General features: G+C 34.1%; 1 protein-coding gene across 2 annotated transcripts in view; it reads left to right on the plus strand.

The window, feature by feature from the left end:
- The window catches only part of CNTLN (centlein), a 315,169-nt gene that overhangs the window by 100,580 nt on the left and 188,358 nt on the right, over window positions 1-26,231 (plus strand). For both annotated transcript variants that reach the window (XM_040481333.1, XM_040481334.1), the window contains exons 4-7: window positions 6,777-6,911; window positions 7,522-7,701; window positions 18,179-18,312; window positions 24,053-24,215. In XM_040481333.1, the coding sequence (XP_040337267.1) occupies window positions 6,777-6,911; window positions 7,522-7,701; window positions 18,179-18,312; window positions 24,053-24,215 (612 nt within the window). The remainder of the gene's footprint in view (window positions 1-6,776; window positions 6,912-7,521; window positions 7,702-18,178; window positions 18,313-24,052; window positions 24,216-26,231) is intronic.

Raw genomic sequence — 26,231 nt, forward strand, 5'->3', positions numbered from 1 at the left:
CATAAGAGACTCTTAAATACTGAGAATAAACTGAGGGTTGATGGCAGGGGAGAAGGGAAAGTGGGTGATGGGCATTGAGGAGGGCACCTGTTGGGATGAGCACTGGGTGTTATATGGAAACCAATTTGACATAAATTATATTTAATATAAAAAACAAAAAAATAAATAAAAGCATCAGGCTAAAAAAATAAAATGTTCTCACTTTAAAAGCAAAAAAAAAAAAAGGAGTCTGGACATAGCTAGATTGTCTGTTCAGTATCTCATGGTTGTACTCAGGGTTTCCTTTCGGCTTGCTCTTATCTGGAGGCTTGATTTGGGAAAAATCTGCTTCTAAGCTCATTCAGGTTGCTGACAGTATCCATGTCTTTGTAATTTTAAGACTGAAGTCCTAAATGGGGCCAAACTCTGTATTAGTCAGGGTTCTTCAGAGAAGCAGAAGTGATAGAGGTATATGCATATGTGTGTGTATCTACCTATATCTGTCTTTCTAGAAAGAGAGATTGATTTGAAGGCATTGGCTCATGCAGTTTGGGGCTGGCAAGTCTGATTTATGCAAGACTGGCTGGCAGGGTGGAGACCCAGGAAGAGTTGATTTTGCAACTCAATCAGAAAGCATTGTGGAGGCAGAATTCCTTATTCCTCAGAAGACTATAGCCCTTTGTTTTATCATCTTCAGTTGACTGGATGAAGCCCAGGCACATTATGGAGAGGTTATCTGCTTAACTCAAAGTCACTGATTTAAATATTAATCATACCTGAAAAATATGTTCGCAGCAACATCTCGACTTGTGTTTTATCAAAAACTTGATACCATGGGGAGCCTGGGTGGCTCAGTTGATTGGGCTTTTGACTTCAGCTCAGGTCAGGATCTCATAGTTCATGGGTTCGAACCCTGTGTTGGGCTCTGTGCTGACAGCCAAGAGCCTGGAGCCTGCTTCCAATTCTGTGTCTCCCCCTCTAACCCTCCCCTGCTTGCACTCTGTCTCTCTCTCTCTCTCTTTCTCAAAAATAAAAATAAACATTAAAAAGAAATTAAAAAAACAACAACTAGATACCATGGGTACTATGGCATAGGCAAGTTGACACTTAAAATTAACTAAATGGGTAAAAAGTAGTGAGGTGAATAGGCCTTTACTGTGAGGTTTTCTTTTTATCTGGCTAGGGCTTAGGCTGTGTTTACCGTTTGCTGTAGTTGTATGTTTCAGAGGCTAAACTTTGTTTTGCTGTCCTTTTTTTGGGTTTTTCTACAAGCTTCTTTTTTTTCAACGTTTATTTATTTTTGGGACAGAGAGAGACAGAGCATGACGGGGGAGGGGCAGAGAGAGAGGGAGACACAGAATCAGAAACAGGCTCCAGGCTCCAAGCCATCAGCCCAGAGCCTGACGCGGGGCTCGAACTCACGGACCGCGAGATCGTGACCTGGCTGAAGTCGGACGCTTAACCGACTGCGCCACCCAGGCGCCCCTCTACAAGCTTCTTAAGTACTGTCTGAGATGCACAGTTTTTTTTTCCATTGTGTTCCCTTGTTATACAGAAGCCCTATTGGTATGGTGGTCCAGTGTCAGGGGGAGATGAAGTATTCTATACTCTAGGTTTCAATCTTTTAGTGAGCTTGTGTCCCTACAATGTGACCTTCACAAGTACTTCTGTTTCTTCCCCCTCCCTTGGATTAATAGGAAGGCTAGAGGGTGTTGGAGTTAGGTATTTCCCTTTAGCCAGGTTGATTTGGCTCTGGTGAAAGTCACCTAAAATTGGGCTTTTTTTGGGCTTTTTAACTGTTAAAACTTGTCTACTTTGATCCTCTAGCAATCTGTTAATTACAGATTAAATTTTTCTACTCTGGTAGTGGTTTCCATGGATTTTACTGCTCCTGGGCTCCTGCTCTGGTATATTGCCATTCTCTTTATATATCTGTCTGTTTCTCTAGTTTTTGGAACAGCAGTTTGCTCTATGTCCCCAATTCTCTGGTAGATCCAAAAAGAGTTTTTGAGTTTTAATTAGTTCAACTTTTTCCATGTTGTGTAATCAGGAGAGATGACTTCCAAGTGCCTTACATGCTTGAGTGGAACCTGGAAGTTTCTCCATTGTGTTTTTATTAAGTAGCTCTTAATTTTTAAGACTTACAGCCTGTGGAATAGAGTTAACACTTAAGGATGACAATTCCGGGGGTACTTGGGTGGCTCAGTCAGTTAAGAGTCTGACTCTTGATTTTGGCTTAGGTCATGATCTCACAGTTTATGAGTTCAAGCCCTGCATCAGGCTCTGTGCTGACAGCATGGAACCTGTTTGGAATTCTCTCTCCCCCTCTGCTCCTTGCAGAGCACATGTGCATTCTCTCTCTCTCTCTCTCTCTCTCTCTCTCTCTCAAAATAAATAAATAAACTTAAAAAAATAACAATTCCTATAGCTTATTTAAGTCTTACTTAGGTATCCAGTCAAATTTCTAGGAAGTTGTGTGCATGCCGCACACACACACACATACTCACACAGTTTTTTAGCTGGTTGCAGAAAAAACTTTCATAAGAGTGCAATCTAATATTATAACTTATATTTTATTGATGATAGTGTAAAACATTGCCTGTAACTTTTTTGATAAGATACTGCCTTAGCTTTGTCACAAATAGTTATAAAATAAATCATGTAATAAATTCTCCTTCTAGTATTACATTAGATAACTCTGCTAACAGCCTAGTATATTGTATTTGATTAGATGATGATTGTTCTTTAACGTTATATCCCTGTCCCCACCCTTTTTTTTTTTTTTCTTTTACCTTATAGGAAGCTCAGAAATAAGTTTTGGTTCTCAGTTACAGTTAGATCTCTTACCTTTTCCTTTTTCTCGCTTTACCGTTGTTTTAGTTGTTATGGCTTGATAACTTGTGTTTTTTATTAAAACTTTCATGCCTACTTGAAAGTAGGTCATATAAATAATACATTAACTATGCTGAAGTATTGCTCGATAGAATTTTAGGTCTTATGCTGCTGCCCCTCCTTTCCCCTTTTTTCTGCGTCATACTCTTTATCATCCTCATCTTACTCCATAGACTTCTCTTGACCGTGATGTGAATTATTCATTTCATGTCTTATCCATAATAAATTATTTGTTCCAGACATATTTTCTCTTGTCACCCTTTATGGTTTATGGTTCCTCAGCGTTCTATTTGCTAGTTTAATATTAACTCAAGCCATACCATTCAAAATGTACTCTATCCAGAGAAGTTTGTTGAAAAGTTTCATTAAGCTAAATTTTAAAATGAACTGTAGCTGTATATACCTGTGATTTCATTATTTAAAGTAGATCTCGAAGAGCATATTTTATTAGGAAAATATTTTGCATTATACAAAATTTCATAGTTCTTGAAAGGTTTGATTTATCGGGTTGTCTTTTATTGGGAGTGCATCTTTGTCTTAATTATTACTTTCATGATTATTTAACATAATATCAGATTTATCAAACTATAAGAATGTTGATAGTTTGGGTTAACTAATTTCTCACTGCATTATACTTCTTTATTTAAAAATTAAGTCTATATTTGTCCTTGTTGATTGTTAAATTCACTCAAATGCCAGAATTCAAATTATTAAATAATTGTTATGAAAGGGCTTGCTGGTGGTGTTTGTCAGTTCCTGTTAAGGTTAGCTGACATGAATGGACAAGCCCTTCTAAAACTTAAATCATTTTCTTCAGTGTTCTTTCCTTCCTAAAGTCTAAATAATTTCCAGAATAGATGAAGATGCTCAAGTTTTGTCAGTTCTCTTTTCAAAGGAGAGGTCTCTAGATAGCCTGTAAACAGTCTTAGTGTTCACATGATTGAATTTTTCATTCTATGTCAATGTCATTCATAAACATTTACTAATCTGTTTTGGAAAACATTATGAGTACATAGATAGTGTGTAATGTGTCAAATTAATAATATGGGCAAGACAGAAATCTAGAAAAGGCAGAAATTACTGTAACATTTGGGGAAGCCTTCATGGAGAGAGGTGGAAATTGAATCTTGAAGGAGGTAACATTTAGATGAGAATAGAAAAATGGGCTATGAGCTGTAGATGGGCCACATTTATGCATCTATTTTTAAGCTGTTTGATTGATGTCAGGCACACCTTGATATGCCCTAACAATTCAAATGGGAAACAAAAATTAAAACTATGTTGAGGAGCCGTGTATACCTACTGGATTTGTAAAACATACCACGCCTGAGAGTCAAGTGTTGGTGTAGCTGTGGAACTGAGAGAACACTTGAAGTGCTTGTAGCCTATGACTTAGCAGTTTTACCCCCAAATATATTCTTAAGCAATGTTTTTCAAACATTTATTAATATGACCCCTACACTGAAAAAAATACATTTTCCCTAATGACCCCAGTGCACCCACAATGAAATAAAAATTTCATATAATAATAGTTCTTACTATGTGTAATAAAGGTAAAATATAATAAAGTATGTATCAAATATGAATTTCATAATATTTAAATAAAACAAATCAAAACCAAAATTTAAGAGCAATTTAATGTGTCTGCTTCTTTCATAATTCTATTCCTTTGGCATAGTTTTTTTGCTAAGAATTTATGCTTACATTTTTGATATTTTCTCTTGTATTCTATTCCAGTTTTTAAAAATGCTGATTGTGATGACTAAATTGATTTAATGACCCATTACTCGATTGCAGTCTGTAGTTTGAAAAATATTGCTTGGAAGAAATTCTTGCTCATCTGTATCAGGAGACATGTTTAAGAGTGTTTATAGCAGCATTGTTTGTATACCCCTTTTCCCAAAATGGGAAGCAGCTGAAATATACACTGACAAGAGATAGATAAATATATTATAGTATATTTATATAATAGAATAATACTATACACCAAGGTAATTGAATTGCAGCTACACCTATCAATATGGATGAATTTGGGAACATATGTTGAGCAAAAAATAGCAAATCACAGAATATGTGTAGTATGATTTAATTTGTATAAAGTTCAAAAGTAAGGTAAACTGTATAATATATCAAATAGGGATATTTATGTCTCCAAACTATAAAGAAAGGCCAGACAAGGATAAAAACCAAAATTGTAAGACAGTGCTTTGCCCTGAAGGCTATAGAAATGTCAGAGGATCGGGGGACCTACAGAGGACTTCAAAGGCAATGGTAGAGTTGTGTGTCTTAATTGAGTGGTTGTGGATACAAGGCTGCTGTTTTTACTCTGCTCTTAATACCTTTATATATATTTTTTTTTTTATTTTTTTTTAACGCTTATTTATTTTTGAGACAGAGAGAGACAGAGCATGAACGGGGGAGGGTCAGAGAGAGGGAAACACAGAATCCGAAACAGGCTCCAGGCTCTGAGCTGTCAGCACAGAGCCCGACGCGGGGCTCGAACCCACGGACCGCGAGATCATGACCTGAGCTGAAGTCGGCCGCTCAACCGACTGAGCCACACAGGCGCCCCAGCTTTATATATATTTATCACAGATTATTTTTGTATGTATCCAGTATTTAAAATATTTTTAATTTGAAGTAAAGTAAAATCAACACTTTACAGCTTAAAAAATAGGAATATAGTAGATACCCTCACTTCATTCCTAAGACTTACCCCATTTTTCATCCTATCCCTGAACCTCACCCTAAGTTTCAGTTCATCCTCATGTCATTTGGAGCATATTTAATAAGGAGCTAATATGGGAGTACAAAATAAATTGGTAATTAAGGATCAGATGAGCATCAGTGATAGATAAGAGATGGAATGAAGGTCAGGGGTTTCTAGTGAGCATACCAGTTAATAACAGAACAGCATGTTGTATCTTGATGTGTCTTCTTGGTTGATAGGCATATGGGGCTTTGGGAAAAGGTACTGTTAAGAATGACCTGGAGGTTTTTAAAATGTGTAAGCATGTAATGGATGCTTAATAAATGTTAGTTGAAAAAAATGAACAAAAGTTGGCTTGACGAAGGTTGAAGAAGTATAGAAAGAGATAGTATAAGGATATGGATTTCAGTTTTACCATGTTAGTTTAAGGTTCCAGCAGATAATCCAAGTGGAGGTATTATATAAAAAGTTGCAAATGTGGCATTAGTGATTGGGAGAGAGTCAAAGCTGCATTGTAGATTAGTTATTCTCTCAGACAGAGATGAGACAAGCCAAGAGTGGGTAAATTTTCTGAGAGGAAAACTGTAGAAGTAAGAGGGAAATTAAGAATTGAGTCATGGACACATCCTGTGATTACGTGTTATTTAGGTATCTCTGGCAGGTAAAAAGGACATTCAGTTAAAAATTATGGCAGTTTGAATATTCTGAATTATTTTCCTACACAGCAAGATATCTTTGGTACGAAAACAGACTTGCCATTTTTCAGTCTTGAAGATTATTTATGCCTTCACAAATCTGTAATTGTTTCTTTAAAAAATGTTTTCTTCGAAATCATACTCAAATAAGAGGGTAATTCTTATCTTAGTTACATACACATTTTCTTTGATTGGAATGTTTTATAAAATTTTGTTTTCCTTCTGTTTTGCATCTAAATCCCAAAAATTTACTTTCTGACTGTGGCTTAACATTTGGTATCCAGTTTGTATGTGTCCTTCATCTTAAACTAATAAACAGATACCACTGTTTACTTGAATATTGATGGGCATGTCACCAGAAATAAGAATTGTGAAAGTAGACATTATTATGAAAGCTAGTTAATCCTAATATTATCAGTCAAAATCTAAAACTTTGTAAATAAAATAATTTTTTCTTAGAAGTAGCAACTCACCAATAATTGTGATTTTTTTTTCCATAGAGAGAAACAGGACTAAAAAAGGAAATAAATGACCTTGTAAAACGGAAGATTGCAGTTGATGAAGAAAACGTTTTCTTAAGGAAAGAATTCAGTGACTTGCAGAAGAAATTTAAAGATAAAAGTCAGGAAGCTAAGGTGTGTTGGCTTCTACATAGTTTTACAGTACTCTTACTTTGAAGTCCTACTTTAAGCTTTGTCAGCCTTTGTGGCACAGAAAGTGACAAGCTTGGAGGAAAAATTGCCTTAGGCCCTGCTGTACCATACAGTTTTCTCACATGCAAAAACTGAGAAAGATGCTTTAAAGATAAGACTCCAAGCTTTATAACTTTCAGATAAATAGTTAATGATGGAAATGGAGCTAAGAAAGTAGGAGTGTGAATATGTGGCTTCTTGTAATTAGATTCTGATGGGACTGGCATTATTAATTGATAAAACCCAGGTCTGGGAGGATATGTCTGTGTGGGTCTCAAAAATAGCTGGGGACAGCATCAAAGGCAGCTTGATCAATTAATGGGCTCTTTGCAAATGTGTACTCATCAAAGCTGTCATCCAGTGAAAAAATATGACCCATCCACCTGCATGAAAAGAGGCCAATAAAAGTATACAGGTGACCTTGGCCATCAAATATAGAAGAAGCTGCTGTGAGGGTAAAACTGCACAGTTTATATTTGCTGATTAGTTCTCACCTTTTTTTGTTGTTGTTTGTTTTGTTTTGTTTATCGGCCCTTGTGGTACTGTTCTACAGGACACTAAGGAGTGTGTACAGAATAAGGAAGAGCAAAACAGACTGGTTATAAAAACTCTGGAGGAGGAAAATGAGAAATTAAGTACCCGCTGCGCTGACCTGCTAAATGACCTGGAGAAACTGAGGAAGCAAGAAGCACATTGGAGAAAAGAAAAATATAGCATTGATGCAAAAATAAAGGTAGGCAACGAGAATGGAGGGAATAAGAATAATGCCGTTATTTTGGATCTAACTTCTTATAGGAAGTTTATTACATGTGATTTTCTTTAAATAACAAGTTATATATTCAAATCCACCAGTGGGGACCAGCATTAATTTATATTCCTTCACTTAAGACCCACAGCTTTTTAAAAATTGATGTTGCAAAGCAGGAAACTGACTTCAAATAGTTATCTAAAATGTAATCATTAAAAAATAAAGGCTATAGCATTTTGAAATAAAACATGTTTTGGAAAAACATATTTAGAATCATGAGGTTTGACATTTTTCAGCTAGAGCTTAAATTTATAAATATAGCTAGAATTCATTACAATAGAGTTTTAAGAATGTATTTTCCAGGTCTTTTAAAAAATAAAATGTGAAAAAAGCATAAAACAGTTGAAAAATACTCATGTGTGTTTTAAAGATGATGCTTTCCTTTGACTTAAAAGGGCCTTATTCATAGTAAAATTTTATTTTCATAGAAGATGAAAGGTACAGTCAATCTTCATAATAGTCTGATATCTTTTTTCATCAGTATTTTTCAAAATAGTACTTTTTTGTGGCTTTCTCTTTGTTTTGAGAATATTTTTGTTAATTTTTTTCCCATCAAATTTCAGGTTTCTCATAGACTTTATTGAAAAGGCTAGAAACAAACTTTCATGCTAGTAAATATGATAGTGCCTCTATGTATGCACACATAAAAAGAATATATAACATAAGCACACATACACATACATATATACATATATATGGCTATTAAAGCATACTAAGTATGGATATGTGTGTGTGATTATTTTAGAGGTGAAGGGATGTCTGAGTGTGTGAATCAATTTGTTGCACATATTTAAGAAAACACATTAAATCTATTAGTGTACCATCAGGGAATGACTGAGCCATTGAGAAAATTGAATTCTGGTGCATTTTCTTTCTCAATTTTTATATCAGTTTCTGCTTCCCTGCATCCTTTAAGCTGTGTGGTAGTGCGATAAGGCTAAGTGGCACTTGTGTTAAATTCATGGGTACATGATTATTTGATGATACTCTTCAAATCATTGATGACTGTTTTCCACTTAAATAGTTCATTCTGTGATTGGCTGTGAATTTTGGTTCTGTGACTTTTTTTTTAATTGTAGGTTTGGTCTTATTAACCTGTAGACATTTTTTATTTACTCTGGATAGTAATACTTTTATATATATATATATATTTACATATATATATATATATATATATATATATATATTACAAATACTTTCTGTTCCATGACTCTTGAATAAGGTGAATTGGACTTTGAAAAGTTTGTGAATTTGGAAGAGTCTATTTTATTATTTTCTTCTTTAATATTTTCTAATGTTTTTGCATTAGGAATCTTAGATGCTAAACCTTTCCCTACCCTAAAGTCTGTAATCTACTTAGAATTTATTTTGGGATATGTTGTTTCACACCATTTATTTAATAGTTAATTGATTTGTGATTCAATCTCTCTCATATCTCAAAGTTTCCGTGTGTGTATTGGTTTGTTTCTGGAAATCTTATTATTCTCATGGTTTTAGATATTGTGGTTTTGTAATTTGACTCATTATTTGGCAGGGAAGTCTTCTTTATTCTTATTTTTGTAAGTCCCAAGCCCTGTATGTGCTTCTTCACTGTCTTATAATATTTAAGAACGATTTTATTAGTTTTACTGAAAAATTCTGTTAGGAAGTAGATTGGAATCACACTTAATTTATGAATTAATCTTGGGAGAATTGTGACCCTAACATTCATGTATGTGGAATAAGATGTTACATTCTTAAAATGGCACTGTCCACTGTTATTCAATTTATTAATAGCTACTAATATTGTCAAATTGTATAAGGGTAAGTAATATTTTAAATTATATTTTAACTGATTATTTCGGGAAGACAAGACTGTTACTGATTTATTTTATCTTAACCTTCTTTTCAACAATTTTTTTTTCAAATTACCTTATTCTAAAAATTTGTACATTTTCTAGATTTTTCTAAGTTACATAATTACATTGCACATTAAGAACACTTTGAATCTTTCTTTCCTTTCTAAAATATTGATTGGCATATCATTCACATTTAATCCATTTAAAGTTCACAGTCCAAGTGCAGTAGTTTTTAGTTTGTGCAGAGTTGTGCAACTATTATCACAATTACTTTTAGAACATTTTCATCATTTCTTAAAGAAACCCTGTAGCCTTTAGCAATCACTCTGAATTTACCCCCTTTTCTCTGCAACACTTGATAGCCAGTAAGCTGCTTTCTTTCTCAATATGTTTTCTGTTCTAAAATTTCATATAAATGAAATCATAGTGTCTTTTGTTACTGAGTTCTTCTACTTAGAATAATGTTTTCAGTGTTTATCCATGTTGTAGCATGTTTATCAGTACCACATTCCTTTCTTTGTTGAATAATATTCCATTACATAGATATCCTACATTTTATTTCTTTACCATTAGTAGATAGACATTTGTGTTCTGAGTAATGCTGCTATGACTATTTGTGTACAGGATTTCATGTATACATAAATGTATTTTTCTTTCTCTTAGGTATATACCAAAGAGTGAGAATACTGGGTCATATTGTAATTGCTTTTAAGTTTTTGAGGAACTTAAGGAACCTGTTTCAAAAACAGGTGCACCACTTTACATTGTGAACAGCAATGTATGAGAGTACTGATTTCTTTTTGTGCTCATCAATACTTGTTATTGCCTGTCTTTTTGATTATAGTCATTTCTGTGGATGTTAAGTGATATCTCATTGTGCTTTTCATTTGCGTTTCCCTGATGGCTAATGATGTTGAGCATCTTTGGATGTGGTATTCGCTATTTGTCTGTTTTTGAAGAAATGCATATATATTCTGCATACAAATCTCTTTTGTGTATACTTCTGGATACAAGTCTCTTTTTTGGCTGTATATTTTGAAACTATTTTCTTTAATTCTTGGTGTTGTTTTTCCTTTATTAATGGTGTTTTTAAGCATAAATGTTTTACATTTTGATGATATTTATCTACCCTTTTTTTTTTTTTGTTACCCATGATTTGGTGAGAAATCATTGCCTAGTCTAAGATCAAGAAGATGGAAACCTATGTTTTCTTCTTCGAGTTTTATAGTTTTATATCTTGCATTTAATTCTTTGATCCATTTTGAGTTCATTTTTGAATGTGATGTTTGATAGGAATCCAACTTCATTCTTTTGTTATTCAGTTATCCCAGTACCATTTGTTCAAAAAAACCTAGTCTTCCCCTCACTGAATCTGTTTGGGCATCTTTATTGAGTATCATGGGACTGTAAATAGAAGGATTTTTTCTTAGACCTCAATTCTGTTCCTTTGATTTGTACATTTATCCTCATGTCTATGCTACACTATTGATTATTATAGATTTGTAATAGATTTTGCAATTGGGATATGTGTCTCATCCAAATTTTTTCTTCTTTTTTCAATATTAGCTATTCTGGGTCTCTTGCATTTCCATATGGATTTTAGAAACATCTTTTCCATTCTTACAAGAAAAGCAAGCTGGGTTTATTTTGATAGAGATTGCATTGAATTAGAAGATCAATTTGGCAAATACCACTATCTTAGGATACTTTATCTTCTAATCAACCAGTGTGGGGTGTTTCATTATTTTAAGTCTACTTTAATTTTTTTCAATAATGTTTTGTGGTTTTCAGAGTATAATTTTGCACTTCTTTGGGTACATATATTCCTAAAAATTTAATTAATTTTTATGCTATTTTAAGTGGAACTGTTTCTTCATTTCCTTTTTGGGTGGTTTATTCCTACTGTAGAGATCTGTAATTAATTTCATATAGTGATCTTATATCCTGCCACCCTGCTTGATAGGTTGATTCTTCGGGGTTTTCTATATGTAAGATTATGTCATTTATAAGCAGAGATAATTTTACTTCTTCTTTTCCAATCTGGTGCCTTTTGTTTCATTTTATTGCCCATTCATTACCCTGCTAGAATCTCTCATATAAAGTTGAATAGAAAAAAAAGAGTAGACATCTATGTCTTGTTCCATATCTCATTGGTAAAGGAACCACTCTTTCGCCCTTAAGTATGATAATTGATGTTTGCTCTGAAGTTTTGTTGATAAACTTTATCAGATTGAGGAAGTTTCTTTTGGTTCGTAGTTGTTGAATGTTTTTGTCTTTTATCATGAAGTGTTGGATTCTGGTGAATGCTTTTTCTGTATCTATTGAAATAATATTGTGGTTTTTGTTTTTTATTCTGTTGGTATGATATATTACTTGAATTTTGGATGTTAAACCAACTTTACATTGCTGGGATATTTTTGCCTTTATCTGACTTTGGTATCAAGTCAGATCTTTGGCATTTACTGGCCTTGTAGAATAAATTAGAAAATATTTTCTCCTCATATGTTTTGGAAGAGTTTGAAAAGAATGGGTATTCATTTAAAAAAAAATACTTGGTTCACCAGTTAAAGCCATCTGGTACTAGAATTTTTTTATTTTGGGTAGTTTTGATAACTGATTAATAAACCTTTTCAGTTATCATAGGTCTGTTGAGATTTTCTATTTCTTCTTGAGTTAGTTTAGGTGATCTGTGTCTTTCTACGTACGTAGGTTATCTAATTTGCTGATGTACAATTGCTTACAATATTCTCTAATAATCCTTTTTTTATTTCTGTACTAGTGTCCTTACTTTCATTTTTGATTTTAGTTACTTACACCTTTTCTCTTTTTTCTTTGTCATTCTAAATAAAGGTTTGTTAATTTTTTTTAATGTTTATTTTTGAGAGAGAGACAGAGTGGGGGAGGGGCAGAGAGAGAGAGGGAGACACAGAATCTGAAACAGGCCCCAGGCTCTGAGCTGTCAGCACAGAGCCCCATGCAGGGCTCAAACTCATGAACTGAACCCTAAGATCATGACCTGAGCCCAAGTTGGACGCTTAACGGACTGAGCCACCCAGGCTCCCCTAAAGGTTTGTTAATTTTGTTGCTATTTACAAAGAGTCAGATTTTGCTTTAATTGATTATTGTTTTGCTAGCCCCTTTTTAAAAACTTTGCATATTAATCTTTATCATTTCCTTTCTATTCTCTTTGGTTTTACTTTGCTGTTTTAATTTGTTTTCTATTTCTTCAAGGTGTAAAATTAGATTCTTAATTTGAGGTATGTTTTCTTTTTTAATGTTGGCATTTATAGCTATAAATTTCCCCCAGTACTACCTTTGCTGCATCTTGTAATTATTAGTATTTATGCGTTGTTTTCATTCATCTCTGAATATTTTCTAATTCTCTTGTGATCTCTTCTTTCACCTGTTTGTTGTTTATGATTAGTTTCTCTAGTTTCCACAGATTAAATTTTTCTTTTGGTTTTTCTTCTTTTAGTGACTTTTAACTCCAATCCGCTATGGTTGGACAAGGTACTTTGTATAATTGTAATGTTTTTAAATTGATTAAGCATTGTTTTATGTCCTAACATTTGGCCTGATACGGCAGATATTCCATGTGTACTTGAGAAAAATATATAATCTGCTATTTTGGAGTAAAGTATTCCATATACATCTATTAGGACTACTTAGTTTATAGTGTTCTTCAGCCCTCTTCATCCTTGTTGAGCTTCTGTCTGAATGTTGTATTCATTATTTAAAGTGGAGTATTGAATTCTTCAGCTATTATTATAAAACTGTATTTCTTCCTTCAATTCTATAATTGTTTATATATTTAAGGGCTTGGTTGTTTGGTACGTGTACATTTATAGTTATTATATCTTCTTGATGAATTGACTCTAATCAATATATAAGCTCTCTTTTCCCTTTTGTGACAGTTTTTGACATAAAGTATATTTTGTTTGGTATTATTTTATCTGTTCCAGCTCTTTTCGGTTATTATTTTCAGAGAATATCTTTTCCATTCTTTCATTTTCAGTCTATTTGTGTCTTTGTATCTGAAATCAGTGTCTCTCTTTTTTTTTTTTTCAATTCCAGTATAATTAACATCCAGTATTGTATTAGTTTGACATTTACAATATAGTGATTCAGAAATTCTGTACATTACTCAGTGCTCATCATGATAAGTATACTCTTAATCCCTTCACCTGTATCACCCATCCCCATCTATGGTCACCATCAATTTGTTCTCCAAAAGTGTCTGGTTTTTTGTCTTTTTTTTCCCCTTGTTCATGTTTTTGTCCCTTAAATTTTACATTTGAATGAAATTGTATGACATTTATCTTTCTCTGACTGACTTATTTAAAGTGAGTCTTTTTTGGGGCACCTGGGTGGCTTAGTCGGTTAAGCATCTGACTTCAGCTCTCGTCATGATCTCGCAGTTCTTGAGTTTGAGCTCTGTTTTCGGCTCTGTCCTGACAGCTCTGACTCTGGAGTCTGCGTTGGATTCTGTGTCTCCCCCACTCTCTCTGTCCCTTCCCTGCTTGTGCTCTCTCTCTCTCTCTCTCTCACTCGCTCAAAAATACATTAAGTAAACGTTTAAAAAAAGGATCTCCAAAATGTGACAAGCCACTCTCTCTTACTTTCAAGATTCTTTTTGGGGGAGCTGAATTCCAAAAGATTGATAATAATTTATCTCAGTGTGGGTCTCTTTTCTCTTGATCATTCTTGGAGTTTGTTGTGGCTGGCCTTTGGATTTGTGGTGCATGTATTTCATCAAAATTGGGAAGTTTATGGCCATTTTTTCTTCACATGCTATATCTGCTTCCTCTTGTCTCTTTGCTTTCTGAGACTCCCATAATGTGTATGTCTTTCTTGTTAATGGTGTCCACAGTTTTCGTAGGTTCTGTTCACTGTTCTTCATGTTCTTTCTGCTGCTCAGATTCAATAATTTTCCTTGTTTCATCATCTAATTTGCTGATTCTTTCTTCAACCTGCTCTGTGTCTGTTGTTGGGCACTCTGGAGAATGATTCATTTTTGTTATTTTACTTTTTCACTCCAGCATTTATGTTTACTTCCCTTTAATAATTTTTTTCTTCATTGATATTCTTTTGGTTTATACATTGTTTTCCTGGTTTACTGTAGATTTTTTTCATGTTTTTTTCCTTAGTATATTTAAGACATTTTAAAGTTTTTGCCTTGTAAATCTGATATCTGGGGTTCCTCAGGAATGGTTTGTGTTAATTTATATATTCCTTTGTTTAGGCCATACTTACCTCGTTTTTCTTGTATGCCTTGTGATGTTTTGTTGTTGAAAGTGGAGCATTTGAGTATGATAATGTGGTAAATCTGGAAGCCAGATTCTATCCCTTATTGAAGTGTTTTGCTTTTTTAACTGTCAAAGGTTATTTAGGTAATCTCCAAATCTGTATTTCTAAGAGTCTGTTCCTCGTTGTGTAAGCTCACTGAGGTTTCTATCCTTAAGCTTTTGTTCACCTCATGTGGTGTCACAGGTTTCCTTGACGCCAGGAGCCAAAACAAACAGAACACAAGGAAAAGGAAAAACCCAAACAAACACAATACACACATCCACAGCCACAAAACAAATCCCTCTCCCAGTCTTTGTATTGACTCCATACTGAGAAAGTCTTTCAATACTTATCCATACTTGCACTGAGCTCAGAGGTCAGCCCAGGGTGAAACTTTGGGTCTTAATAAAGACTTTTCTGTCTTTTCATGTCTTTTCTGAGCATGCATCTTTGTCTGAGCCTATGTATGGTTTTCTAAACTTTCCAAGATGAATGAGTATTTTTGAATGTCTTAATGTCTCAAAGAATCTCCCACAGCTTTTGCTTCCATGCCTTGGGCATTCTGTTGTGTATCTGAACCAATAATCTTTTACTGTACACATCTGTGTTTTGTTAGTTTACCTTGTGGTATATTTGAGCCATATCCTATTTTTCAGTCTGTGTTACCAGGTAGGTTAAACAAGACATAATCACTTTGCATCATTCCTTCAGGTAGCCCTCAGATAAATTAGATACAATAGTAATTTGCTAGTGAAGTCTGTTCTGCTTCCTTCTGAACCAAGGACCAGTATCTCCTACTCGGAACATGGGCTACTGTCATTCTAAAAATATAACTGCTTTAAGATTCCCAGGCTTTAAAGTGGTCAACTTATTGGAGACAGTGTGGAGAAGGGCAAATGAAAACTCCATAAATCTTTTGTCCTATTTTTAAGTTGCTTTTATTTTTGGCTCAGCGTTTTTTTGGTTGCTGTAAATATTTGAATGTTATTTTTCTTTTTTTTCTTAATTTTTTTTTCAACGTTTATTTATTTATTTTTTGGGACAGAGAGAGACAGAGCATGAATGGGGGAGGGGCAGAGAGAGAGGGAGACACAGAATCGGAAACAGGCTCCAGGCTCTGAGCCATCAGCCCAGAGCCTGACGCGGGGCTCGAACTCACGGACCGCGAGATCGTGACCTGGCTGAAGTCGGACGCTTAACCGACTGCGCCACCCAGGCGCCCCAAATGTTATTTTTCTAACATTAGTTCTGAGAGTTTCTGCTTGTTTTTTCATATTTCTGCCAGGGCAAGAGTGCTTGGAGCTGCCTACTCTGCCATTTTCTTGATGTCACTCATCACCTTCATTTTTTTTTTTTTAATTAAAAAAATTTTTTTTATGATTATTTATTTTTGAAAGAGAGAAACAGAGCATGAGTGGGGGAGGGTCAGAGAGAGGGAGACACAAAATCTGAAGCAGATTCCAGGGTCCAAACTGTCAGCACAGAGCCCAAGCAGGGTTCGAACTTGCAAACCACGAAATCATGACCTGAGCTGAAGTTGGACACTTAACTGACTGAGCCACACAGACGCCTGTTGTCACCTTCATTTTGAAATGATAGCTTTACTATATATATGATTCTGTGTTAGCAGTTTTTTTTTCGTTTGAGCACTTTGAATATGTTATCTCACTGTGACATCTATTGTTTCTGAAGAAGAGTCAGTTGTTAATCTTACTGAGGTCTCTTGAAAATGAGGAGTGGTTTTTCTCTTATGGTTTCTAAGATTTTTTCTTGGTTTTGGCTGTCAGTATTTTTACTATGATATGTCTATGGATTTCTGCATGTACAGTCCATGGAGGTTTTGTGCTTCTTGGATGTTACATTAATTTTTTTCATCATTGTTTGGTAGTTTTCAGTCATTATTTCTTTGAATATTTTTTCTGTTTCTTTATTCTCTTACCTCTCCTTCTGGTAGTTTCATTATGCTCTGTTGGTGCACTTAATAGTGTTCCACATTTTTCTGGGGCTATTGACTATTGTTATTCTTTTTTCTTGATTTATCTTCAAGTTTTTTCTTATTTTTGCCATCTCCTATTGAATATTCAGCTCCTCTTGTGAACTTTTTGATGCTCTTCATTTTGGTTGTTTTGCTTTTTAGCATCAGAAATTCCACTTGGATGTTTAAAAATAACCTATATCACTTTATGGTGTTTTTTATTAGGTGAGACTTTGTCATATTTTTGAAGCATGGTTTTCTTTAGTAATTTTTTATTGACTGCTTCTTCTCCTCTATGTATGGATGACACTTTCCTCTTTTTACATGTTGTAATTTTTGTTGGAAAATGGACATTTAAAATTGTATAGTAGAGCAGTTTTGGATACTGATTCCTCACTACCCCATCCTCATTGTAGAATGTAAAATATTTTTAATATCTATTTTTGATTTTTAAAATTGTTTCATTTTTTAAATACTTAAATTTATAAATCTAATTTTAAAATTAGAGTGCCTAAATTAGAGTGCCTAAAGCCTGGTGCTCACTTCTGCAAATAATCAATGTATAGTATTTATGTGGGTATACTTTATGTTTAGATATGTTTATTTACTACTTTATAAAAATAATCAAAATTAGTTTTGTAATATATTTTGGAAAAAATATAGCTAAAAGTAACATCAATTTTGAAATGTTTCACAATGTAAGCAATAGAGAATTATCTGGAGGAAAAGGCCGAATTTGTAAAACTTGGGTAAAATTTCACCATAATCAGGAAAACTGAACATGATCTGAATCTCAAATATTATACAACTATGTTGATATTTTTTTATAGTTCTGCCCCTTTTTTTCCCAATGTGTGTACATTTAAAATAGAGGAAATAATGAAATATCTGCCGTTTGTCCTGGCTACTCTTTAAGTAAATGAACTAATTTTTTTATTCATATATACTTTCACTATACAATAATTTCCTTACACAATAATAGCTTTTTCACTATACAATAATTTCCTTACTATAATTTCAATAAGTACATTTCTACTTTGATTTTCAAATTTAATTGCTTCACATTCTTAGTTTTTGTACCAAGGCACTATGATACTTTTTCATTTTCTGGAAAAAGTAAATTGCAACTGGTATTAAAGTTATTGTTTGTACTAAATATTTTTTTAGTTAAGTGAAAACAAAAAAAAATTAAAAACATTACCAATTTTTTACTGTAATTTTTTAGATTAGTTGAATATAATATACTTCATTTCTTATTTGATACTTATTATGTTTGATTATGATATAAGTGCTCTGATTTTAGGCCTTTGAAGATGATTTAATTGAAGCAAGAAAAGAAATTGAAGTATCACAGAGTAAATATAATGCTGTGTCATTACAGTTGAATAATAAACAGACTGAACTTATCCAGAAGGATATGGATATTACCCTTGTCAGGCAAGTATATTCAATTTCAAATGTAATATAGCACTGTCATTAGTTATTCAGAATGGCAACATATATGTTTATTATTAACACTCTAAAATGACAACAATAGGTCTTCTATGAAGACATAGGTTTGTATATTGAAATGATCTGGATTTTATTTATTTAAAAAAATTTTTTTTAACATTTATTTATTTTTGAGAGAGAGAGAGACAGAGCATGAACAGGGGAGGGGCAGAGAGAGAGGGAGACAGAATCGGAAGCAGGCTCCAGGCTCTGAGCGATCAGCCCAGAGCCTGACGCGGGGCTCGAACTCACGGACCGCGAGATCATGACCTGAGCTGAAGTCAGAGGCTTAACCGACTGAGCCACCCAGGCGCCCCGAAACTATCTGGATTTTAAATACCAAACTGGGAATCGTTAACTGATAGAATCAAGGGTTGCACAGGATTGGGAAGAGCATTCTTAAAGATTGGTTTTGTTTCCATTTTTAATAAGCATAATGCATTCATTCATTGTTTCCTTCTAAAATTCCCAGCTGGGTATTATATGATATTCATTATTATTATTTATAATAGGCAATATATGAGAAATCCAATTTTGACTTTTTATTTTATTATGTTCTACATAGATTTAGTTTATGAGATATTCTTTCTGTATCAAAATAGTTAATTTTGTAGTGCTATGCAGAAAGTAGGATTCCTTGAAAAATATGTTTTCAAGTGTTTTGAAAGATTTTAAACTACCTATTAATTTATTTCATTTACCTTTATCAGAAAACGATATTAGAATAAGTCATAAATATGTAGGTATATATGCATGCATATCACATATATACGTTATCTATATATACACATGCCTACATTATATACATGTGTGTATGTATGTACATTTTTACTTAAACTAATTAAAGTAATCATACAAAGTTGGGACACCTTTGTGGCTCAGTCTGTTAAGCAGCTGACTTCAGCTCAGGTCATGATATCATGGTTCCTGGGTTTGAGCCCTGCATTGGGCTCTGTGCTGACAGCTTGGAGCCCGGAGCCTGCTTCTGATGCTGTGTCTCCCTCTCTCTCTGCCCCTCTCCCACTCACGCTCTCTCTCTCTGTCTCTCAAAAATGAATTAACGTTAAAAAAATTTTTTAAAGTAATCTTACAAAATTTTTCATATACCTTTATAAACAATTTCATCCTCTGGTGGTACTACTGTGTATATATGTGCATACATATATATGTGTATATATATACACACACACACATAAACTATTTACATATGTAATATTATATAATATAAACACTATGTATTTCTGTTATGTATAATAATATTGTGTGGTTAAAACCTGATATGTAAATATGTATTTATGTATTATATATTTACATATATAATATGTAATATATATGTATATGCATTATGTATATGTACATATATGTATTACATACATATACATATATGTAATATATGTAATATATATACATGTGTATATATGTGTGTGTGTGTGTGTGTGTGTGTATATATATATATATATATATATATATATATAAAAATTTATTACCTAAGCAAAAATTCATTGTGTTACATTTAAAAATCTTCTTATTAATAGGGTTGAGGAAAAGTATAACATTTATAGGTGATAGACTGATTGGCTTATCTATTCATGGTATAATTATTTTTGAAGCCTGTAATTTGATGAAATCAGAAAAGTAATTTTACAGTTATAGAATCTTAGATTTTTAAATTTTTTTTTTTTTTACATTTTATTTATTTTTGAGAAACAGAGTGAGACAAAGCGTGAGCAGGGGAGGGGCAGAGAGAGAAGGAGACAGAATCTGAAGCAGGCTCCAGGCTCTGAGCAAGCAGTCAGCACAGAACCTGATGCCGGGCTTGAACCCACAAACCGTGAGATCATGACCTGAGCTGAAGTCGGACGCTCAACCGACTGAGCCACCCAGGCGCCAGGGGCTCTTTTTTAATGGGGCCTTCCCTGTTGCTAGAGTATACTTTCTCCCCCATTGTCCTCGTATTTAGCCATGTGACTTATTTTGGCCTGTGAGACAAGAGTGAAAGTAATATATGCCATGTCCTAATGTTTTAAAAGAAGCATTGCTTGATTTGCCTTTGCTTTTCGTCCTCTGCCACCAGAATAGTATATTCCTAATATAGTCTGCTGCTGCAGTTTGAGTCTTAAGATAGAGGAAAGCCACATGTAATGTGAGCAAGCAGTAAATCTTTGTTTTTATAAACCATCCAGATTTTTTTAAACTGCAGAATAACCTAGAGAAGCTGCCGGAAACCCTCTGTCAGTCTTTGGTATCAAACTTGATCTCCACAGGGATATTCCTAATTTATCCCATGGCCCACTCAATCCCTTAGATAGCATCACTGTAACTAAAAAATCACCGGATTTATCTTTCAGGAATCCCGTATTTTTAACAGCACTTGACATTCTTCTTGAGGAAATGTTGTCGGTTCTCAGAGCTGTCTCAAGTCTCTCATACTTTCCTTTACTCCTTTTTATCTGTGTCTACAGGAAATTCTCAAGTTTGAACCTACCAATTAACTTTATTTTCCATAGCTTTTATTTTCCTTATAACTGTAATTATGCATTTTGATGTTATTATGGTATCTTTCCTTTTTAACAATATCTCTTTATGTTATCCTTTTCATTTCATCCATTCAACAACTGTCTTATCCCATATATCCTAGCAAACAGAGCATGAGGGAAGGATTAAGTCCTGATTGCTTACTTAGGAGATTCAATTCCAGGGGTAAGTGAGTGAGAGAAAGAGAAGAATGACGCAGGCAAGGATAAAGAGTAATTCAAGGAAATGCACTATTGTGCTGGCTACTGCTTTGTGATGAACCATGAAGAGATAGTAGGTGCACTGAATTTGCTACCCAGGGTGATTCTGAACAGGCTGTAGGAGAGAAACGATGCTCTAGAGCAATCCATCGGATGGAAAAAGAAAACAAGTTACCTGTCTGTTTTCTTCTTGTGTTTTGTCTTACATTGATAAAAGTTTGCTGCATATACCATGCCTGTGTTGTAGCATTTTATCCTAATCTGGAAATGGTACAAGGAGACACACACACTAGGCATGCAGCTGGTTGACTTCAAGCAGTGAGCCAGATGAGCTGTATAAATTTCATAGGCTTAAGTGGCAGTTAATAGGCTGAGACAGAGCAAGGGAATGAGAGTCTAAGAGGCAGGTATAGACTGAATCTGGAAATATGCATAAGATGTCTATAATACACCAACAACTACAATAAGGGACAGGAATTACCTTAGGTGCTCTGTTTGTAGTAGTGAACAAAAAAGTTCCTACCTTCACAGAGGCTTTATTAAGATCATCTTTACATCTTGTCTTTCTATTGATAATTTAGAGAAGTGTGATGATTTCTTTTTTATACATTTTCTAGACCTTCCTTCTAATTCCTTTAGTAATTTCTACTCAGAGGTATACTTTTCCTCCGAGTATGTACAATAAACTTTCTTTTTTCTTAATTCTTAGTACTCCCCTTCTTTAGTAAGTCCAGTTTGTTTTTCTTTACTTGTTTTCAAACGAGGAAAGATCTAGACAAATTAAGTGTTTGCTAGTGGTCGAGACGTGTGCCTTTTGTAAGCTTTATTGCTTACTTTGATACTAATCAAATTCCACATTTCGTATTTGTAACAATGGTGTACATCCCATTGCATCTACTTTTCAAGTAGAAAGAAGAGAAAGAAACTTATCTCGATAGTGTAAGATCATGCTTCCATTCCACTTACTGGGAGTATGCCTAGGACATAGCATGGGATGAGAGACAGGGGTATGCTATTCCCTTAGTTGATTTTTAATCCTCAGGTGCCTCATAGTGTGAGCATTTCCCTATTCTTGAGTATGTTTTTTTCTGACTAAAGATACATATATTTTGTTCCACATGACCCTTAAATGCAAGCCAGCTACTGATCTTCTCTTTAAGAAATAACAAATATTTCTAGCATTGGAAGAGAAGTAAATTTGCTGTGTTTCACATTGCACTGAAAGATGGTATGTGTTTTCTGCTCATCATGTCCCCGTTCTAAATGCAACATTTACTTGGGTTTCCAAACATATATCTTGATTATATACTGAGATAGAATTTTATTATACATCTATTGCCTATCTTATTTGATAATTTTTACCAGTACTATTCTGGAAACGGCAGTACTCAGCAAGCATTCTTACTATGGGTCTCTCTTCCCCTCCTCATGTGAGCATTATATATCCTGCAGGCATTGCGCCATTATTGATTCTCTTCTCTCTCCTCTCTCGTTTTTGGACTGTTAATTACTGCAGGTTTTAGTTTTTTAAAATAAATAGTTTTTTAAAATAAATAGTTTTTTAAAATAAGTTACAAAAAGATGATGCTATAGTCTGAATGTCTCCACCCAAAATAATATGTTGGAATCCTAACGCCTAATGTGATGGCATTAGGAAGAGGGGTTTTGGGGGATGTTTAGGTCATGAGGATAGAGCCCTCATGAATGGGAATAGTGTTCTTCTAAAAGAGACCTCCCCGAGCTGCCGAATGTCTGTCTACCTTGTGAGGATACAAGAAGTCTCTGAACCAGAAGAGAGCCCTGACTGGGCACTCTGATCCCTGACTTCCAGACTCCACAGCTATGAGAAATAAATTTCTGTTGTCTGTAAACTACCCAATGTATGATATTTTGTGATAGCGGCCTGAGAGGACTGAGACAGAGAGTGTATGTTCATGTATCTGTATGGATGGAGGGATTGTTGTGCTATTTGGAAAACGATATTCCAAACTTCTAAAAATAGAGCTCATTTCTCCCATATTAATATTTATCGTCTTCAACAACTGTTTGCATATCTCCTTTGTTCCTTCTTTTAAGACTTACCTTATAGAAATTAATTTTTAGTTTGAGGTTATAGTTTTAAAAGTTACATTAAAAAATAGTCTCCAGAATACATATTATAATGTGTTGTTCTGTGAAATGTATTTCTATAAATATTTTTCTCTTCAAATTGAATATACAAAATATGTTCCAGTTTGATGTGATCTGTTTCACATGGGATTCCCTACCATGGAACCCTATACTGGGAAGTAGGGTTTTCCCGGACCCTTAGTGCCATCATTACTGCCACTACCAGTTCATACCTGGTTTTCACCTTGTGTTCTCCTTCTTTCTACCTTTTTTTCTTTTTTTTTTTTTTTTTTTTTGCCTTATCTTTTCCTTCAGTCTGGATTAGAAGAGTCACAGGAATCCCAGCCCAGATCTCTGAGGTTGCAAACTAGTGGTGCTTTAAGAAACTTTGGTTTGAAATTTAATTTGCCTGTTGGGATTCCTTTTAATGCATCTGAAGTTCTGTATAATATGCAATGAAAGGCTGACTCACCCTGTATTCAAAACTGATAACTGTTGTTGGCATCAGTACTTATCAATTCTTGGAACTGAAGTGTAACTTAATTTCAATAAGAAGGTGGTGCTATGTCTGTATATCCAAGGTTTTTATTACTATCAAGCTATAAAAGAAAATTGATAAGTATTTGGCTTTGAAAGTCATAGTAGTTCTATCAATACTTTCTAGGTGTATGTGATAAATATTAAATACTTTATATGTTATTTCTTTCATTAATATGTTTGCCTGCAGTAAAAAATAATAGATAAAAAAACTGGAAGACGATCTATAACTTAGATGAACACAGTTATTTAACTGAGATGGTCTTTATTCATGCTTGTCCCTGTTTATGGCTCGCTTTGCACAGGAAGGAGTTGCAGGAGCTGCAGAACCTATACAAACAGAACAGTGCACACACAGCACAGCAAGCAGAGCTGATCCAGCAGCTCCAGGTTCTGAACATGGACACACAGAAAGTACTGAGGAATCAGGAAGACGTCCACACAGCCGAAAGCATATCATATCAAAAAGTATGCTTCTATTCTGTCATAAAAATGTAAATTTATATGGATGCACTTATACAAATATATAGAATTCAATTTTTTTCAGATTTCAACATTTTTTTTTAATTTTTTTTTTCAACGTTTATTTATTTTTGGGACAGAGAGAGAGCATGAACGGGGGAGGGGCAGAGAGAGAGGGAGACACAGAATCGGAAACAGGCTCCAGGCTCTGAGCCATCAGCCCAGAGCCCGACGCGGGGCTCGAACTCCCGGACCGCGAGATCGTGACCTGGCTGAGGTCGGACGCTTAACCGACTGCGCCACCCAGGCGCCCCTTAACATTTCTTTATTACTACTCCCTTTTATATATGTTTCTTCAAAATTAAAAATGAAATACAGCTCAATTTGGTAATATTTAAAATTTTGTGACTTTTCTATATGGCTGTTAAAGTTGAAACATTTAAAATCTAGATGCAAATTTACTCTGTAGGATATTGTTTTTATAAATTGGAATTTCGATATCTACTATGAAACATACTGTGACTGTAGCCCCCAAACCAGAAAGGATTTGGGGAATGGAATTTCTCAGCCTTCTATTATGAGAAATCACTCCTCTGTTATGATTATAGTTTATGACCTAAAGCAGTGTTTCATTATAGAATTGTGCATTGTTTCATTGGCAAATCTGCACAGACACAAATGGGTATGCTGAGGAAGGCTTCAGAGTCAGTATTTTCCAAGGATGTTTCTCTTTTTTGTCTGCTTCTTTTAAGTAGTCATTTTACTTTACAGTTGTTTTAGGAACCACTTAAGAAGGCTTACCCAGCTATTTAGGCATGCTGACTGACTCAGCAACAATAATTATGGCTAGTAATTAAAAAAACCACCTTTATTGAATTCTTTATGTTTTGTGTAGTGTACCAAGTTATTTATAGAAATAATTTGGTTTCTGTATAGGTCAATCTCGTAAGATTGATTTTATTCCTTTTTAATAGTTGAGGCAGCCAAGGCTTAGAGTGGTTAAATAGTGCAATCTGTGTTGTTGTTTTCTATTTAACTCCCTCTTCTAAAAAAGGACCATGAAAATCCAATACCTATAATTAACATTTTTATGTTAGTAGTAATAGTAAATAACTATTAAGTAAATGTTAAGCACTTATTTTTAAATAATGCTTTGGAACAGTGGTTTTCAATCTGTATTCTGTGTTCCTCTAGAGTTTCCCTCAGGACGCAGATGATAACGAGGGAAGGGTAGCGCCTGTTCTCTCCACTTAGAATAGAGCTGCTTCCTCTTTTTGTTCTGTATGGTGGGATTGCCTATTTTGCTTTTGCCTCCAAACCAGGCTCCATTGCTAAAATGACTTGGAGAATTGGATCTTATTAGTAACTTTAATTTTTTCATCCTTTTCACTTGTATATTTACCTCAAATATTTTTTTCTTTCTTAATTTTTGCTTAAAAGCCCCCCACCCATGGCAATTTATATTCAAATACATCTTGAAGGTTGCTTGGTAATAACCTCATATCCCTTTTCTCTTATATGCTAATACTTCTTTTACTCTTTCTACTCTCAGCAAGAAAGAACTTGGTAAAGAGGAAAAAAAGCAGTGTTTCCTTGGCTATTTCATTTTTCAATCTTGTGTTCTAAGAATTTTTTTTAGTTGCTTGACTAAAAATTTAACACAAAATGTTTTTTCTTTAGCAATCCCTACATAGAGCAGCCATCTCTTTTATAATCTACTTGAGAACTTTTGTAGATTCTGAATCATTTCACACAATTGAATACTTAAACATTTTAAATTAAAATAATTATTACCAAAGTATTAGATGCTTGTGATAAATTCTTAAATAATACAGAAGTGTATGAAATAAAAATATAAAGTATTCTGCCTGCCTACCTGAAGCCCTTGCCCCAGAAGTAACCACTCTTAATATTTGAATGTATCTGAGAATTTCTCTAGGAGAACAGAATATTTTAAAATTATTTTCTTTGTTAATTATACAAACATTACAAGAATACATTATTATAAGAAACAGAAATAAT

The sequence above is a fragment of the Herpailurus yagouaroundi genome, unplaced genomic scaffold (assembly GCF_014898765.1).
Source record: "Herpailurus yagouaroundi ecotype Mexico unplaced genomic scaffold, PumYag 160, whole genome shotgun sequence".
Taxonomy (NCBI): Eukaryota; Metazoa; Chordata; class Mammalia; order Carnivora; family Felidae; genus Herpailurus; species Herpailurus yagouaroundi.